The sequence below is a fragment of the Aythya ferina genome (genome assembly GCF_964211825.1).
Source record: "Aythya ferina genome assembly, chromosome: 25".
Taxonomy (NCBI): Eukaryota; Metazoa; Chordata; class Aves; order Anseriformes; family Anatidae; genus Aythya; species Aythya ferina.
Genome location: NC_140323.1, coordinates 2795515 through 2814138, shown reverse-complemented (window position 1 = coordinate 2814138; position 18624 = coordinate 2795515). Strand labels below are relative to the sequence as shown.

Genomic DNA, 18624 nt, shown 5'->3' with positions numbered 1-18624 from the left:
CCAAGGCCCGGGACATCCCTGCCGTGTCCAAGCACCCCTCGCGCCCCTGCTCCCTCCCTCGTGGCCATGGGGCCTGCCCCCTCCCCGAGCACCCAGCAGCCAAACCAGCAGGGACGCGGGGCTCCTTTCAGCTCGTTTCTTTAATAAGGAGACAGATATCATTACAAAATAACCATTTAACGATCAGAGACGGAAACGACAGAGTCCACACGAGAGGAAGGGGCTTTAAAAGCAGCTTCCTGCCGGAGCCGAGCGCTGCAGAGGCCAGGACGGGCACAGGGGCGGGGGGCCGGGGGCCGGGGGTCTTCCTTCGCTGCAGGAAGCCACGAGACCCTGAGACTCCCAAAGGTGCTGCTTTTTCCTCACGGCGCTGGGGGAAAAAGGGCGAAGAGCCGAGCTTGATGCATGGACTCGCTCCCTTTCCCCTGGGAGGCTGAAGCTGGTGTCCCCAGGTGCGGCCGGGCTCGCACCGCAGGGGAGGCGAGGAGAGGACGGGGCAGCTTCCCCCAGCAGCGAGCGCGCCGGTGCCTTGCGGCCGGCAGCCCCAGCACGTTGCAGATCCCCCCAGCTGCTCACGAGAGCCCTTCCACCACCAGATCTCACTTGCCCCAACCTTTCTGCTGCAGAAATGCCACCGCGGGGAAGTCCCCGGTGCCACTGCCCCAGTGCGACGGCCGCGGCCACCAAGCCGGCGGCTGGCACGGCTCGTCCTGGCACCCCGGCTCCGCCGCCAAGCCCCACAAAACGAGGGGGCCGTGGACACACGGGGATAAAAGGGGGGGGCACGGCTCACCGGCGGACCCATCCTCGTGGGGCCCCGGCACGCCGTGGTCTAATATGGCTTCTAAAGTTGCTCTGACGGTGAGATGCACCAACGCGACACAGGACGCCGAAGCCACGATGTTGCCGCTACCCGGCCATGGTATAAACGCGACGAGACACAGGAACAAGACACACATGGAAGTCACGGCTGCGTCGGTGACGGCTCACCCTCCGCTGGCTGGACTGGCTTGGCATGCTTTGCTTCTTGGCGTATTTTCTTCTTTTGCATGATTTAAGTCATTATTTTTAGAGACTGGGGGGGGGGGATAACCGGGGTGGTGGAGAGCTCTCAGGCAATGAGTTTGGTTCGTCGCCGACTCCGCCTCGCGGGTCGGGCACGGAGGCGCCGTCGGCGCGGGGCAGAGCGTGCAGCTCGGCTGGGAGCATGCTGCTGGTTACAGGGGGCTGCAGCGCATGCACTGCTCATGGTATATACAGCTATGTCTCCATACAGTTAACTACACACGGCTACGGGGGGAGAGGGGGGGGCCAGAGGCAGCGCAGATGGCTTTAAATATGTTGGTTGGTTTCCCCTTTTTTTATTAAAATTAAAAATCAAAATAAATCAGGTATTAAAGTCACGGTTCCCCCCCCCACCCTCCCGAGGCTTAAAGAGTCCGAATGGAAACCTGCGGGCAGCAGGCGAGGTGCGGCGGGACTGGGGGTGCTGGGTGCAGGGGTGGGCGTGGGGGTGTGTACATGTGAGTACAGGTGTGCATGTGTGAGTACATGTGTGTACATGTGTGTACATGTGTGTCTGTGTGTGCGCAGGCATGTGCGCTCCTCCGCCCACTTCCCAAGGAAGACTCCGGGGCCGTGCCCCCCCACGGCAGGGTTGGGTGCTCCTGCCAATTCCTCGATTCTTTCATCTTTACAAACACAAGGCAACCCCCCCACGGTGCCCAGCCAGACTCTGAGGTTTGGGAGATCCCTGATGCTGTCCCCAGGCCCCATGCCAGCTGCCCAGCGCTCCTGTTCATTAAAACCCCCTGCGTCTCCTCCCTCCAGCTACACGACCTACACGACACCTTGTTGACCTGAACCCCCCCCAAGCAGCATCCCCAACACCAGGGGCATCCCCACTGCGCTCCTTTTCTCCTCCTCACAGAGCATGCAGCACCCTTTGCTGCTTAACTCCACTTGTTGAGGACTTTCTCCCCACCGCGACCTTCTCCATGACCTCGAGGACCAGCGGGCACAAGGCAGCGCTGGCCTGGAGCAGCCAGGATGAAGGCAAAGGAAACCGAGCAGAGCAGCAAGCACGAGGCTGCCGGGGAGTCAGAGGTGGCGCGGGGACGCCCCGTGCTCCAGTACAGACTGGGCTGAACTGGGCAGGGCTGCCCAGCCGCAGGGAATGGAGTTGGCCTTCCAGCTCACACTGCCCGAGGGGAGAGGGATTTGGGGGCAGGGGGTACAGCAGCCCATGGGGCCCGGGGGTCTGCAGCCCCTCCTTGGCCATGGGCTGGCTCTCACCCTCCCCACTGATGGTGGGACGCAGCAGTGGGGCTGGAGCTCCCCATAACCCCCCCGAGGGCTGTGCTGGGTGCCCACGGCAGGGCTCAGCCCCAGGGACACACGGGGGCCTCGAGGATGGCACCAGGCACTGCCCCGGGGCTGCCTGCCCGCCCAGCCCTGGGGACCTCTCCGTGTCACCCAGCGCTGCCGCTGCCCAGCCCCTGCTGCCTCCCCGACAAAAAGCTGTCTGCAGCTACCTGCGCCCATCCCGCGGGGTCTGGCCACCGCACCGAGGGCTCAGCACCAACCACAATGCCTTCTGCAGCACAAGACCCCCCCCAAACCTCTCCCCAGAAGCCAAACCTGGAGCCGGCCACAGGCAGCCCAAAACCACGTCTCTCACCCTTCCCAACTGGGAGGGCTGGGGGGAAGCAGAGCGGGTGCGGGGATGCCCCCGGGCCTCCTGCAGAAGGTCTTCTCCACCGTGTTGGTGCCCATGCAGGTGTCCACGTCCCAGGCAAGCACAGTGAGCCCGGTCACCTTGCGTTCTCAGGCTCTGGTGGCACCTCCATGCACAGACACTCGCCAGCTCCCACGTGGGCCCACGGGAAGGACGGAGGCAGCGATGCTCCCAGGCCCAGGGAGCCCCAGGCCTGGCGGTGGCTTCAGGCCAGGAAGGGATGGAAGTTGAACGTGATGGGGCATGCGGCCGAGGGGAGCGATGCTGGAGAATGAAAAGAACCATCCGTCTTCAACCTCTTCCCCTGGAAGCTATTGGGACAGTCTGGAAACCCTTCCACAGCCGTCAAAGGGTATTTCAGCTTAAAACAGAACCAAAAAAATAAATAAATAAAACAAACCAAAGGGTGCATAACTGAGGTATCAGTAGCTCTGGGTTGCTTCGACTGTCCACAGGCCCACGCCACGCCGGCCAGCAGATCTTCCTATTTGTTTTTCCCGAGAGCTGCATCTACTTCTTCCTCTGGCTTCAGCGAGTGCCACTGGGCGATGGGCCGCCGGGGGTTGGCCAGCATGTCGGACCAGTGCCGCAGCTCCGTGCCGGTGGAGTTGCAGCCCGTGAAGATCTTGCCGATGGCTTCGTTCTTCCCCAGTTTGTCGTAGTCCAGCACCGTGATCACCACCTGCACTTTCTGGAGGAGGAAGCCTTCTTTAGAGGGGCTGAACAGGCGGCCTGCTTTGGGGCAGGGTCCCCTCTGTGCCCGTTCCTTCCTCCGTTTCCTTCCCCGAGGAGCCCAGGGTTGTGGGGCTGTGGTGGGGCCCAGCTCGTCCCCACGTGGCCACCTGGGCACGTCGAGGCACCGAGGGCTGCTGCAGGCTGTGGAGCTCGATGGGGCTGCACAAAGGGGCTGGGACTGGACATGGAGGGGCAGAAGGCGCCTCCCGATGGTCCAGGACACCCCTGGGACCACTGAGGGCTCCCTGCCCTACCTGGGGTGAGCACTACAGGGCCGGGAGCAGAGGAAAGCCCAGTTCCTGCCGTGAGATGGGTTTGGGGTCGCATCTCCCACGGGTGATGCCCAACATGGGCAGCTGCACCAGGAGCTCATCAGGAGCCACTGGGACATGGCCTGGGACAGCGTGAGACCTCTGCTGGCACCACCACCCTGCCCACATGCCCCCGAGGATGTCAGCGTACGAACCTGTATCTGCTCAAAGGGGATCTCAAAGCTGAAGGACTCATTGAAGTAGGGGTTTAAGGTCTTCTTCTTGACTGTGGTCTTCTTCTTCTTCAACCTCTTTCCGTTCTGCAGCAGGTGAATCTTCACGTAGGGATCTGGGGGAGAAGGGGGAGCAGGAGATCGCAGTGCCCAGGGACACCATCGGCCTGGCCCTGGGACAGGTCCCAGCCCAGCACGAGGGGCAAGGAGCCCAACACAGGTCAAGGTGCTCCCAGGCTCGTGGATGGAGGCCAAAGCCAAAACACTCCAAAACTGTTGGATTTTCAAGGATTTTCCTGATTTTCAGGAACCACTGGGAGGGGACAGAGCTCTTCTGCCTCCTGTGGGTCTCCTTGCAGGAGGGCTGGGGCTGGTGCGGGGAGACCTGCAGATGTTGTCTCACCCCCTTTCTACAGGAGCAGGGCCAGGAGCGGATGGCAGAGGGGTGATTTCACCACTCAGGACACCCCAAGGAACCGAGCCCTGGATGCCAGGGCCGGGGGGGTCTCATCTCCCCTCACCTCCAGCCAGGTCTTGGGCACAGGAGGTGCCGGGTGCTGGAGGAGCTGCCCCAGCCCTGCCCGGCCAATCTCACCTGAGAGGCCCCCCACGTCCATCTTCTTCAGGTTCTTGGCCTCCAGGATGCAGACAGTGAGCTTCCCGGCCGTCGGCACGTACCGCAGGGAGATGCAGATATCGCCCAGCTTCTCTGGCTGCCAAGTGGGGCAGGGGGCAGAGAATCAGAGCCTCCCCAGGGCGCTGTATCGCAGTGCTGGGACGTGGTCCCAGCTTCATTCCCCCCAAACCCCACTCAGCAATCGGTGCAGGCACAACCTGGCTCCCCACACACGAGGGTTTGATCACTGGGGTGGGGGACAGGCCAGTCCCAGCACAGCACCCAGATACTTACAAACCTCATTTTTATTACAGAAAGGCTTCTGCACAGGGGAAGAAGGGGGTCGGATCCTGCCCAGCACTCATGCACAGCACTGAGATGGGGCCATGCAGCGATGTCTGGGAAGCAGAGCTCACCCCATGGCCAGGGCCACCCCACACCTCGACCTTGTAGGGCCCCCTCTCACCTCCTCCTTCTCGCCGCTCTGCAGGTCCCGCCACTCCTCGATGGGCTGCCCCAGGTCCACCGTGTTCATGGGCACCTTCACCTCACCGATGATGTCGTGCTTGGAGAAGCGATCGAAGTCGTAGATGGCCATCACCAGCGTCTTCCCACCCAGTTCTTGGTAGGGGACCTGCGGGGAAAGGGCCACCAGGTGGCAAGGGGCTCCAGCAGGACCAAACCACAAGGCCAGGACACAGCCGGGGGAAGGACGGGAGCGGGAGACGAGGTCCCATGGTGGGGTGGGTTGGGGCTCACCTTGAAGGTGAAGGTCTCGTTGAAGGCGGGGTTGAGCGTCTTCTTCTGCACCTTGGTCTCGTACTTCTTCTTCTTGTCGGGGAGCAGGAACACCTTGACGTAGGGGTCCGAGGTGCCGCCCATGTCCAGGGCTGGCAGTTCAGCGGCTTGGAGGATCCCCACGGTCAGCTGGAGGGGAGAGAGGCAGCTTCAGCTGCAGACAGCACCATGGGCTCCTCTCCAGCACCCAGTTCCCTGGCTCCCTCCCACACCACCCAGCTCCCCCAGGGGCATTGATTCCTCCTCTCCAAACGCCCTCCCTGGGCAAATCCCCATCCCTGCGGCTCCACAGCCCCTTCCTCGCCTGGTTCGCCTGGAAATCGTAGTCCAGCGAGAACTGCAGCTTGCCAAGGTTCTCCGGCTCCTTCTCCTCCTCTTCGCCTTCCCCCTCCGTCAGGCCCGTCTCCGCATCGTCATCATCCTGAGGGTCCTGCAGCAGCAGCCGAGGTGCCCGGCTCAGCTGGGGGTGTCCTGGCCCCACATCCCCATCCCCACACGGGCACCTCCAGCACCCCGACCCCTGGGCATCACAAGGGGATGGGGACAGAAGGCACCAGCAGGGCAGCCCAGGGGGCACTAGCTCTGCTCGGGGCTGGTCTTAGTGGGATGGAGGCATGAGGGGCTGGGGGCTGCCCGGGGCGCAGGGACTTGGGGCTGGCTCCAGCCAGAGGTTGCGTGCAAACCACCCTGCAGATGGGTGTGGGGATCCTCTGCCTCCAGCCCATGCTTGGGAGCACTACAGAGGGTTAGCAGGGCCATTTCTAGGGATTATGGTGTTAATATAAGAGAGGACCTACTTCTCCTACGTCTAAGGCAAAGCCAGCCTTCTCCCCTGCCTCTCCACACCATAGCCCCCCAGCACCTCTCTGCTGTGCCTGCGTGTCCCCAGTCCCACCCTGGACGCAGCCAATGGAGAAGGCAGGCTTGGGGTGGCACCTACCGTGGAGGATGTCCCCAAACACAGAGGGAGCACGGGGTCAGGGCGGCACAGAGGGAGGATGGCGACAGCACCAGGAGGAAAGAGATCAACATTACGGACAGCACCGCGATGGGACCCAGGCTGAGGCAGGGAGCTGGGGTCTTGTACGGCCCCACTGAACCCCTGGGGACCCCAACCCTCCCCCAGCGTTTGGGAATTTCATCCCATGGACCCCCAGATGCATCGCTGCTCATCCCTCCAGCCCTGTGGGCATGCCTGCAGTGCCCACGTGTCTCTCGGCAGTAGGAACAGATGCCCAAAATCTGCCATCCCCAGATGGTCCCGGCTGTGCCCTGGTACCAGCACCAGCCTTCCGAGCTTTTTGGGGACCCCAAACCAGTGGGGTTCTTGGGCTCCCCCCCTGCTATGGGTACAACCTGGGAGGTGACTGAGCCCTCCCGAAGGCCGTCACCTGGTTGCCCGACTTCATGTCCTTCATGTTCATGGCGTTCTTCATGCCTTTGCCCTTCTCCTTCTTGTTCTTCTTCTTCTTGCAGCAGCACTTCTTGCAGATGCAGAAGCAGCAGGTGAGGATGAGGAGGCCGGCCACCACGGCGATGGCGATGAGGGCCCAGGGCGGCACTGCGGGAACGTGCGGGGCCACGGTCAGCCCGTGGTGGGCCAAGGGGAAGGGGGTCCCGGGGGAGGAGGCAGCTACTCACGGGGGATCTTGTTGAGCTCGTTCATGAACTTATCCCTCAGCTTGGCGAACATGTCCTCCTTGCTCTCGCCCGGCCCCGCCGCCTCGGTGGAGTTCTCCATGGTGGCCATGGGCACGGTGGTGGCCGCGGCCTCCGGGGCCATCATGGATGCCTGCTTGAACGTCATGGTGGGACGGGGAACCTGCAACACAACGTGGCCGTGGTGGGCCCTGCTGCCCTCGGCTGCCTCCCCGAGCAGCACTGGGGACATCCACAGCTGCAGCAGGGCCATGACGGCGAGCTTCATCCTCTGTGTGAGGGCTGTGGAGCCCAGAGGTTATGTTTAATGGGAAGGTCCGGACCCCAGGGCCCCCTCACAAGCCATGGAAGCCCATTGAGTCTCCTGGCCCTTGACACCTCCGAAGCCTCCACGAACGTCCCCCAGGACCACAGTGGTGCTGGAGCCAGCCAGCAGGGCCACGGAGGCACTCCCAGCCCAAACGGGGCCAGCTCACCACATGCATCCCCATTTTTCACCCACTTCCCCAACATCCCTGCCCCAGTCCCTACGAGGGACTTGGTGGCTTCATGCCAGGGCCTGTGGGGGGCTGCTCCCTGCCCACGTTAGAGCACCCAGAGCCCAGAGCCTTTCCTGTGCCCCTTCTTGCCGAAGCCCCTTGCTTGGAGCCTTGTCCCCAGCGCTGGCTGCTGCCTCCTCTTCCCCCTGCAGCTGGAGCTGAAACAGAGAGTTCTTGCCTCAAAATGTTGGCCGGAGAGACCTGGGGGCTTCCCTGCCCCAGCCTGGCAGCAGCTCCCACTGCCACCTGGCTGAATCCAGCACCACGTCAGCCGGCTGCCTCCCATCCTGCTGCCCTGACTGAGGACCACCACCGAGGCAGCCCCCCAAAAACCACTGAAACAGCCCAAATTCATCACCTCCCTCCCTGCTGCAGCCAGCGCCAAGGTCACTGCTGATCGCAGCTTCACCACATGAACGCGTTATAGAAAAACCACAAAAACCGAAGGCAGGGCTGAGGTTTCCAGGCTGCTGATGCCTCCTGGGGGGAACTAAACCCCAGACTTACACGGGGCGGGTGGTCACCAGCCCTGGGAGTCGAGTGGGGCTGGCACCAGCCCTGCCTGCAGTGAGCCCTGCCTGCAGTGAGCCCTGCCTGCAGCCCCAAGCCCTGCCTGCAGCCTCCCAGTGCTGGGCTGAGCTCGTGGCTGCACCAGGAGCTGCCCGGGACCACCAGCTCCCTCTCAGCCTTCCTCCTTTCCAGCAGCATCATTTCGGTGCGGATGCAGTTCTCCCTCCCAAGGGGGTCCCGAGCCCAGCCAGGTGCCCCCCCCGGCAGCAGCACCGGCTGCTGGCTCCCTGCAGGATGACTTTTCTCCCCCCAAACTGCTGATGAGCGCGTTTCTGCCCATCTGTTACGGATATCGCAGAAACTGTGTCAGCAAGGTAACGAAACGGGGCCGCGCAGCCCTTCCCTGGCGGCAGCCGGCAGCCACCTCCAGCCTGTCCGTCCGTCTGTCCGTCTGTCCGTCCTGCAGAGCTGCCCAGCCCCCGGGCGATGCCGCAGCCCTGGGGCACTGCAGCAAACTGCCAGAGAGCTGAGCAAGAGGAGGAGGAGGAGGAGAAGGAGGAGGAGGCTCCGTGCAGGGATGCTCCCAGCAGCTGCTCCCAGCCCCTCACCCATGGGCAGAGCCTGGGTCTGCTCCAGGAATTCCCAAATTGAGGGCTGCTACCCCAATATCCAGACCCTGCAGACAAGTGATTACAGGACTCATCAATTCCTTTCTTTCCCCGGCTTTCTAAAGAGCTCCTCATCCTCCTGATGCCCCGAAATCTCGTTAAAAGCAGACAGCAAAATAAGCGAACCCCGGGTTATTAATCTGCAACTTGTCCAGGACACAGAGGGGACAGCGGGCTCTAAAATGGCATTTTGTGCATTTTCACATCCTCCCCTGCCGCCGGTGCGGGATTCACACACACGTTGGCGCAGCACAGGCTGCGAGCACAGCGCTGTCCCGGTGAGGACAGAGACATGTCCTTGTCACACAGGGCACGAAGGCAGTGGGACAAAATCACCCAAGCCACCAACACCTTGGCACCTTCTAGGAGGTTCTTTCAAACCTCCTAGCCCCACGAGGGTTTTCACTGGGGTTTGCCGAGGGAAGCTGAGCTGCCGGCGGAGACGCAGCCGGGTGAACGAGGCGCGAGCATTTGGCAATTTGGCCAAGTTCCAGCCTCATGCAGGAGAGGAGGAGTTTGTGCACCGCTTACCCAGCGGCCTGCCCTGCGTTTTGGTGCAAAATGTTGTGCAGGCGTCACTGGGGGTCTGCAGCCACCCCGAGCCCCTGAAAACAGGAGTCCCAGGAAACAGGAGCAGCGAGACTTCAGCCTCTGCGTGCGTGTGTGTGCACAGAGTGGCGTGCAAATGCTTGTGCAATGTGCACATGCATGGGTACTTGGGTACAGGGTGTGCGTGCACACGTGTATGCGAGTGTTAGTGCGTGGGGTGTGCAAGCGCTTGTGCAGTGCCCAAATAAATGTGTGAGTGTGCACAGGGGGTGCAAACGCTTGTGCAATGTGCATGTGTGAGCGTGTGTGTGCAGGATGTGTGAAGCTGTTTGTGCACAGGCAGGACACGTGTGTGCACGAGTGCTCCTGCACACGCATGGCCTCGTGTCCGTGTCCGTGTCCGTGTCGGGGTGCAGGTGTCTGTGCACGCACGCAGCACCCGCGGCTCTGCAGGTGCTTTTGTGCGTGGGTGTGCGGCTGCTCGCAGGTGTGTGTGTGTGCAGGCAGCCTGGGGATGAGCTTGCACACGCGTGTGTGTGTGTGTGTGTGCGCTGCTGGTGTCTGCGTGCCCAAGCAGTTGCATTTGCTGCGCACTGCCGGAGACGTCACTGCGGGAGATGTCGATGGCGCGGCGAGGGAAACCCTCCCGGCAGCACCGGAGCCCCGGGCTCGTGACGCTGCAAAGCCAAAATGAGCGAGCGCAGCAAGCAGCTCCCCGCAGCTGGCTTTTTTTTTCTTTCTTTTTTTCTTTTTTTTTGCCTTTTCTGTCCAGTTTTCCCCTCTGGTACCGGCACAGGGCAGCCAGCAGGATTTTTATTTAAGCTCTTCCAACCCTTCTCACGCCTCTAATTTGTATTTATTGAAGGAAAAAGCAGGTGAAAATGCTGGGCTGGGGAAACGCCGCTTTGGGGATTATTTCGGCTTCCTGGGACTCACTGCAGAGGCTGGTTTCAAGCAGGGTCGCTAATTAGCATTGCTAATTGCTCCCCAGGGTGTGCATTGAGCTGTCCCTGTCCCAGCCCCTGGTGCCCCTGCTCGGCTCCCACCAGTGCTGCTGGAGCTAAAAAGGGGGGAAACTGAGGCACGGGGGGGGCTGGGGGAGGCTCGTGGTGCTGCCCCCCCAGGACACCTCGGTCCCCTCGAGCCCCACTGAGAGGGGCCACCCTGTGGCCCCAGGGGATGGCAGCTTTCAGCATTTTCAGTGGTTAAAAATAATCGGCACTACCTTTTTACACTAGCAAAACCCAAGCTCTGCAAAGCAGAAAATTTGATATTCCACCCCAAAATTTCTGCAGAAACACCCACAAAGAAATCTAAGGCCAGCGTGAATGCACCTCCCCGGTTTGAAGGCTTCACCTCCCCGGTTTGAAGGCTTCACCCCTCCTCCTCGTGTCCCCTTGGTTTGGGTCCCAGGCGGGAGCCAGAGCCACCCCCGGGTGTCCCTGGGTCCCCCCCGCCACCTCCCCGCGGTGTCCCCGGGCGCGTCCCCTCGCCACCGCCCTGCAGTGCAGGTGCCAGCGGGGGGAAGGCACTGCAATGCAGCGCTGCAGGGCTTGGGTTTGTCGGTTTTTTCTTTCTTTTGGAAGCCTTTTTTTTTTTTTTTAAATATATATCTATCATTTTCCTCCCTTTAGAATAATGAGGTGGCATCTGGTGTGTGTGGGGGGGTGGAAGTGGCTCCCTTGTCCTTTCCCCTGCCCCGTACCCTGCCCTGTCCCTGGGCAGGCAGGGGACAACCAGGCCCTCGTGCATCCCACAAACACCCAGTGCCACTCGTCCTTGTACCCAAACGTGTTTTTTTTTGTGTGAGTTTGTGTGGGGTCGGTCACAATCCTGCCCATGCAGGGGTGCGCAGATGAGCAGGGAGGGCTGCGCCCCCGGGAAATCCCCCCCTGAGGGGCCAGCTGGATGAAGTGGTGGAGACAGCCACCGCGGCCACCTGGTTTGTACTCGTGTATTTTTTATAAAAGCATTTAAGCCCCGGGATTGTCCCCCTGCATGCTCAGGACCCCTCCCAGCACCAACCGCTGCACCCCGGGCTGCCCACACCAGCTGCGATGTGGCACAGGGACCGGCCCCGGGGAGCCATCTGGGGACACGTGGAGGGACCCGGCCTGACCTCAGCACGTCCCCGGCCACCAAGGCAGCCACACAAGCTCAGCAGTCCCCACAGCACAGCGAGGAGGTGGATTTTGGGGACCCTCCTGCCTTGGGGCAGCCCCACGCAGGCGGACGGGTGCAGCCGCTGCTGGGCAGGAGCGGTGCAGGGGGAGTGGGGTGAAGGCGGCCAAAACCTCTCCCTCCCAGCCCAGAGGAGACCCCCGCTGCCGGCCTCCTCCTCCCAGCTCCTCCACGGCACGGAGAAAGGCAGAAAGCAGCAGCTAATCAAGATTAATGAATCTGAGGCAGCAATTAGTGCCGGCATGCTTCGGTAGGCGGCTGCAGGAGCGTGGCACCACAATTTGTCACTGGTTTTGGACACCGCGGGCACGGGGGCAGCCGGCCCCCAGCCCTCCCAGCACGGGGAGCAGGAGCTGTGCTGGCACCCAGCAGCACCAGCTTGTCCCGAGGAGCCCCAAAAGTGGTGGGAGCTCGTTAGGTAACGAAGGGCTGCAGCCATCACGTGCCAGGAGCGTCCCTGCAGGGACGGAGCGGGGACAGCAGCCACACTGTCCTGCACCCGGGCTCTCCTCGCACCCACGTCCCTGCCCCACCACGCTCAGCAGCGCTGCTCTCCCCATGGTTCTGGGGACCCGGGCACCCCACAAACCAGGGCAGAGCCCTGGAACAGCCCCAAAACCACAGCCATGGGGCCCGGACCCGCTGCTCCCAGAGGGGATCCTGCAAAAAACCTGCTGCCGGAGCGGCTGCCGGAAAGGCTGCTGCTTTGCTAAGGGGCCTGCTCCGCTGTCACCGCGGCTGCATTATTTAAAGCAACCCCCCGAGATGTATGGCAGTTAAATACAGTCCTAAAGGTAGCCTTCATCCATCATTTGGGTACCAGATTAATGGCTCAGGATGTTCCCAGGCCAAAACAAACGGCTCCTGCTGCTGCCGGGCGCTGCTGCAGCTCCCTCGGTCCCGGCATGCGCGGTTGGAGCAGCTGAAGGTCAACGTCTGCAAAGGGCCGGGCGCCAGGAGCTGGGGAGGGGGCGAGCACATCCTGCGCCCCCTGCTCAGCTCCTAGACAAGTGGGGAAGGGGCTGGGGGCGTTTTGCAGGATGAGCCCCCCCCAGCAGCCTCCTCCCAGCCCAGGGGACTGAGCGAGCTCCTCGCCATCACTGCTGCTCCCCCAGCCCCGTGCGCACGCTGGGGATGTGTCTGCGCACGGGCATCGGGGTAGCCGAGCCCGGCAGCTCAGGGGTTGTCCTGTGAGTCTGAAATCAGGACAGCAACGAGGAGAAATGGGGGAAGAAGTGATGCAAACATAAGCAGGGGAGTAAAAGCGAGCGGTGTCTGCGGGGTTCAGCAGAGAGGCTCAGCTCCACGGTGCTGCCCATGGGTGCCGCTCTCCCCAGGCCCGTTTCCCCTACAGGAAGCAGGGGCCAGGCCCCAAATATCCCCATCCCCACCCCCGCGCCCAGCACGGGGCTGCAGCAGAAGGAGCCGGCCGGGCTGGAGCGTGGGCTGGTGCCGGGGCTCCCCGGGGAGCAGGCGGCCGCGCTGCAGCAGCCGTTCCAGCGCGCTCGGCAAACGGGCAGCAAACGCCTTCCCTCACTCCCCCAGAAAGCACGCCGCGCTCATCAGTGCTACTGCGGCGCTTCGGAGACCCCACGGAAGGAAGATTCGTCACTAATTAGCTGGGAAGCAAAGGAGAGAGCATTCCCAGGCACCTGCAGGGGCCAAGGTCCCCAGGGACACTGGGAGCAGCCCTCCTGGCGTGGTGGCACAAACACATCCCCGTGCCACGGAGAGGTTTTGGCACGGGCTGTAGGGCACCACGGTGCCTGCAGCCCCTGCAGACAGCGGGGTTGCTGCAGACAGCGGGGTCCCTGAGCCCTGGGGATGTCGCCATCCACGAGGACCCCGAGCATCCCAACTGCAGCCACCGAGCCCCAGCGCGACGCCTCCTCCTGCAGCCTGCAGTGTTGCAGATCACAAAAAAATCCTTCCAAAACAAGGGGACGGGCGCTGCTGGTGCCCAGTGCTGTGTGCACCGCGCCAGTGCTGTGGTGGCTGCGCTAAATAGGGCAGCAGAAGGTGATGGGGCTGAGCAATCTGAGCCGCCCAGCTCCGGGGTGGGGTTGGCACCGCGAAGGCGCCGCGTGGCCGCATCCTGCGCAGCCGGGGCGGCATCGCCCTGCCGGCACAGCTCCCCGTGGCAGCAGCGGCCCCGAGGAGCTGCGGCGTCTCTTGATCGATAGGAAGAAAACCAGGATGCTCCTGGGGAGAGCCAGGAGCTGCTCTGGGAGAGCACGCAGCCGAGCCGCATCGATTTTCGTGGAGAGAAGGAGCGGAGCGCGCCGGCACCTGCCTGCAGCCCCTGTCCCTCGCTGCTCCTGCTCCAAACGAGCCCCAGCGAGGTGACTGCTGGGGTGCAGCTGGTGCCAGGACACAGGGGACGTGTGGAAAATCCCCGTTAGTGCCCAGCCAAGCATGAGGGTGCAAAATGCCAGTGCTGGACGCCCAGAGAGGCGGCTCCCATCCTGGATGAGGCCCCAGCCACCAGTGCTCAGGAGCCGCCTGCTCCCATGGGTGCAGGAGCAACGCTGCGTGCTGCAGGGAGACACCGAGGAAGAGCACGGCCCCGTGTCCTTGTGCCACCTGTCCTGGCACCATTTACAGCCCCGCGGGGTGAGGGCAGAGAGGTGACGATGACAGAATCAGTGGGGACACAGCGCTGCAGCCCTGTGCAAGCCCACAGGAATTTAATGGCAGCACAAAGCACCTCCAAGGCCAGGACACCAGGAACTCCCCCAAACAAACCCTGTTGTGCTCCATGTTTCCATGTGGGGGAAGCAGGAGGCTCATGCTCACACCCCAGGCACCAGCGCAGCTCTCCCTAAGCTCCAGAAAACCCCAGAGCACCCCGGGGACGGAGCAGAGCCCCGCAGGGCAGCCGTGCGCTTGTGATTCCGTGCATGGCACCGAAATCCTCTTTCCCCCCTGGAATTGTCTGCTTGAGGCCGGTGGGAGCAGCGGCACGAGGACGGGGACGCCTGGGGGGTACCCTGCCCAGCAGTCCTCGGTCACAGCCGGGTCCATAGGGACACCCCGAGTCCTGCAGGGGGACGCCTGCCCCCACCCCATGACCACGTCTCAACTTCAGCAGACGCCGCCGTAGCTGGGCCAGGTCCTGCAGCCCCAAAGCAGCCCAGCACACCACGGCCACCCCTGCGGGCACCCACCTGCCCCACGGCTCCAGAAAAGCCCCAGAGCAGCCCCCCCAGCACCCAGCAGCAGGACAACCACCCCGACCGCCTCCATCTGCCCCAGCCCAGCACCACGACTGCCCCAGCGCCTTCCTGCACCTCCTGCCACCAGCCCCCAGGCTTCCTCCTGCCTCCTTTTAGCGCTGCACCAGCCCCCAGCCCTTCTCTGCTGCGCCCTCACAGCACCACGAAGAGCAGAGGAGCGAGGAACACCTCGAATTCTGCCTTTAAGCAAAGCCTCCGAGCTTTCCTTAAGCCGCGCCAGGTGCAGAACACCCCAAAGGCACCAGGAGCCCCCTCCACGCGAGGCTGCAGATGCTGAACCGCCTGCAGTCAGCAGGGACGGGTTTGGTGCAGAGCAGGCGGCCAGGAACACGCAGGCTTCGGGGACAGACCGCAGCGATCCGACACAGCCCAGCTCAGCACCCTCCCCCCGAGCAAGCCCAGCACAGGGGCTGCAGCGGGGGCACGTCCCAAAGAGCCACCCCGGGGGAATTGGGGTCTCTGCCAGCCCCACCAGGACCCCAGTGGCAGCAGTGTCCAGGGGTTCCCCCTCCAGGCACCGACACGGAGCAGTCGGCTCCCAGAGCTCAGGGGGGATTCGGATCCCGTGCCCTGGGGCTGGCCGGGATGGGGGAGAGCAGGCACGGGGCCAGCGCCATCCCCAGGCTGTCGGATTACACCATTGTAGGGCATCTCAGCTTCCAGCCGCATGCTGCCTAATTTATGGTTTAATTAATAAATGAGGAATTATGCTGAGTTTATCCAATACTTCTGGACGCGCGATGTTATCAAAATCCCATTACAGATGAAGGAAGGCATGAAGAGCAAAATTAGCTTTGGCATCTGAAACATTTCAGTCGATGCGATAACACAATTATTAGGGCTAATAATCAAAGAGCACTTAGGGGAACGCCAGCTCCTGCGGGAGCTGAGCCCAGGGCAGCCGCAGCCCCAGCCCGGGGCGAGCCAGGGACCAGCAGGGTTTTCACCCAGGCGGGCAAATCCATCGGCAGCCAAGGGCAAAAGCACTTGGCCAGACTCCACCAAGCGTCGGCCAGCGGCTCTGGGCACGGGGACGAGGCGCAGCATCACCGCGCACAGCGGGCAGCGCCGCGCTCCACTGCCGGCGTTAGGGACAGCAGGAAAAAAAAATGAAAGAGTTGAAAACCAGCAGGCACTCGGCCCCGTCTATTTGCTTTGGGCACTGATCCTGCTCGAGGACATCCCACCTCCCTGCTCGCAGCTTCCCTGCGCAGCCGGGAGAAGGAGAAACTCGAGTAATAATTAGGAGCTGCAGTCATCCAGCTCCTGGGGCTGGGCCCTTGCCAGCAGCACCGCCAGCCCGCGCAGCGCCCGCTCCCACCCTGCTGGGGTGGGCAGGAGCTCGCCGCGCTCCGCTGGCCCTCGGTGACCGTCCCGCAGGGCTCTGTTAGCAGGGGGGCCGCTCCTGCAGGACCAAACTCGGCATTGGGCTGGCAGCCCTCGGTATTTTTACGTCCCCCCCCCTCGTGCCGTGGCTCTGTGCGGTGTTGGTGCTGCGGGGCAGAGGGGCGCAGAGCCAGGGGTGCCCCAGGAGATGCAGTGCAGCAGACAGCAGCTCGCCACCGCTGGGCACCGAGGGACCCGTCCCTGCCCCATGGGAGCTGGGGGCTTGGAGATCCCCTCGAGGGGACCCCAACGCTTGCCCCAGGGGCCGTGAAGGGGCAAGGTCAGCCCCGCTCCTGTGCCTCGCTGCTTGTGAGAAGGGGACAGCACGTGAGGATAGGGGGGTTTGGGGGGTTTTATGGGATTGTGCTGTCCCTGAGCAGCACGGGTGATGTCCCGCTGCCACTGCCAGGCTCAATGACCTTGGGTGCATCACCTCCCTCAGCGCCCCACACTCCCCCAGCACCGCAACCCGGTGAGCCGCTCGGCTTCCCTCCAACACCCTCCGGCCACAAGCAGCGACGTGCCACCGAGGCGAGGACCCCAGCCACCCTGAGGGGACCCCAGCAGCCCCAGCAGCCCGCGGCAGCGCGGCCGAGGCGCTGCGCTAGCGAGGAACAATGCAGCAGGCAGGAGACGACGCCTGCCGGTCGCCGTGCAGCATGCACAGGAGTGAAATATCTGCAGCAGCACCTGGGTGCACGAGCAGCCGGAGCCCTCGCGCGAGGGCTGAAGTTTGGCTGCTGCAGAGGGGCAGGGGGGGAGCACGGCTGCACCCTGTGGCCACCCTGCAGTGGGTGGCAGCCTGCAGAGGGTGGCATCCCGGAGCGGGTGGCATCCCGGAGCGGGTGACATCCCGCAGCGGGTGACATCCCGCAGCAGCACCTGCCCAGCTCACCCGGAGGCCAGGCGGGTGCTGCACCACGCTGCCTGCAGCGCACAGGGGACCCGCAGAGGTGCCCAAACCCCGGGGCACGGCTGAGGACCGCACGGGGACGCGTGACACAGGCTTGTGTGTCCCCCCCCCCTCTCCCCGCGCCACAGTCACCTTGCAAAACTGCCTTTCCCCTGCGCAATTGGCAGAGCTCTTTTGGGATTGCGCCCGGCCCTCTGAAAGTAGGCTGCAGGGGGGCACCGGGGGCAGGACGCGGGCGCAAAAGCTGGGTTCGGGTACCCCGGAGCTGCTGCCCCGGCACCGCTGCACCCCACCGGTAACGGGGGGCGCAGGGGATGCCCGGAGGCTGCTGCAGCCCCGGGAAGGGACCCGCTGGAGCTGGCTGGGGGCCAGGACGCGGTGCAGAGCCCCCACCCCCCACCCCCAGGAGCAGCCGGCCCAGCACCGCACCGCGGCTGCGGCTCCGGGGTCGGGACCGGGACCGGGAGCCCCGAGGGCACCCGAGGGGACGCGGGGCTGGAGCATCGCGGGTGGCACCGCGGCGTCCTGGGGCACTGAAACGCGGGGGGATCCCGCACCTCCAGGGGGTGTCCCGCATGCCGGGGGAGGGGGCCGCGTCCCTAATGGGGGTCCCGCATCCCGAGGGGGGGCGTCCCGCGATCCGGGAGGGGTCCCGCGTACCCGGGAAGGGGTCCCGCATCCCGACGGGGGGGGGTCCCGCATCCCCGCCTGGGGATCCCGCATCCCGGGGGGGGTCCCTCATCCCCGGGGGGGGTCCCTCACCCCCAGGGGGGGCTTCCCGCACCCCGAGGGATGTTCCCGCACCCCGGGAGGGGTTCCCTCCATCCCTCCCCCCCCAGACAGCCCAGCCGGGCGCGCAGCACCCCAAGGGCACCCCGGGGCACCGGGCAGCCCCCAGCCTCCCCCATCCCCCCGGGGTGGTCCCACCGCCCCCCCCCGGCCATCACCGTGCGCCCAGCCCGGCCCCGACCCCCGACCCCCGCCCCACCCCGCAGCCGTCCCGCAAAGCCGCTGCGGCACCGGGGGCACCGGGGGGAGACTCGGGGGGGCGAGCACTTACCGGGGGCGGGGGACGCGGGGCCGGGGGGTGCGGGGCCGGGGGGCGCGGGCCGGGGCCGGTGGGTGCGGGACGGGCGCTGCGGCAGCCCCGGCCCCTCCAGGCTCGCGTGCGGCGGCTCCGCGTAGCCCCGCCCACTGCCTCGTAGCCCCGCCCCCCTGTGGATAAGCCCCGCCCACTGCCCGCAGCAGGCCACGCCCCTCTGTGGATAAGCCCCGCCCCCTTTCGGCTCGCCCCCGCGCTCCGCAAGGGGGGAGCCGGCAACGGGAGTCCCCTATGGGGGTGGCTATGGGGCGGGGGGGTGTATGGGGGGTGCTGGGCCCTAGAGGGGTGGTGCAGTGCCTATAGGGGCTGTGCTGTTCCTTATAGGGGGTCCTGTGGCTATATGGGGGGTGCTGTGCCTATAGGGGTGGTGCTGTGCCTATAGGGGCTGTGCAGTGCCTATAGGGGTGTTGTGCCTATAGGGGAGTGCCGCTGTGCCCCACAGGTGCTGCTGTAGCCATACGGGGCAGTGGTGTCCCTGATGGGTGCAGCACCCACACACAGCCCTGTCCTG

At 64.1% G+C, this 18624-nt stretch overlaps 1 protein-coding gene across 1 annotated transcript; it reads right to left on the bottom strand.

Annotated features, from left to right (window-relative positions):
• Nucleotides 1-122: 122 nt before the first annotated feature.
• Nucleotides 123-7187, bottom strand: SYT2 (synaptotagmin 2). The gene is made up of 8 exons (XM_084498318.1): nt 7012-7187; nt 6762-6931; nt 5675-5791; nt 5332-5499; nt 5039-5206; nt 4552-4669; nt 3939-4072; nt 123-3428 (listed from the first exon to the last, which is right to left on the bottom strand). The coding sequence occupies exons 1-8, from the start codon at nt 7175-7177 to the stop codon at nt 3222-3224; spliced, it is 1248 nt and encodes a 415-aa protein (XP_084354444.1). The 5' UTR covers nt 7178-7187; the 3' UTR covers nt 123-3221.
• Nucleotides 7188-18624: the final 11437 nt, after the last annotated feature.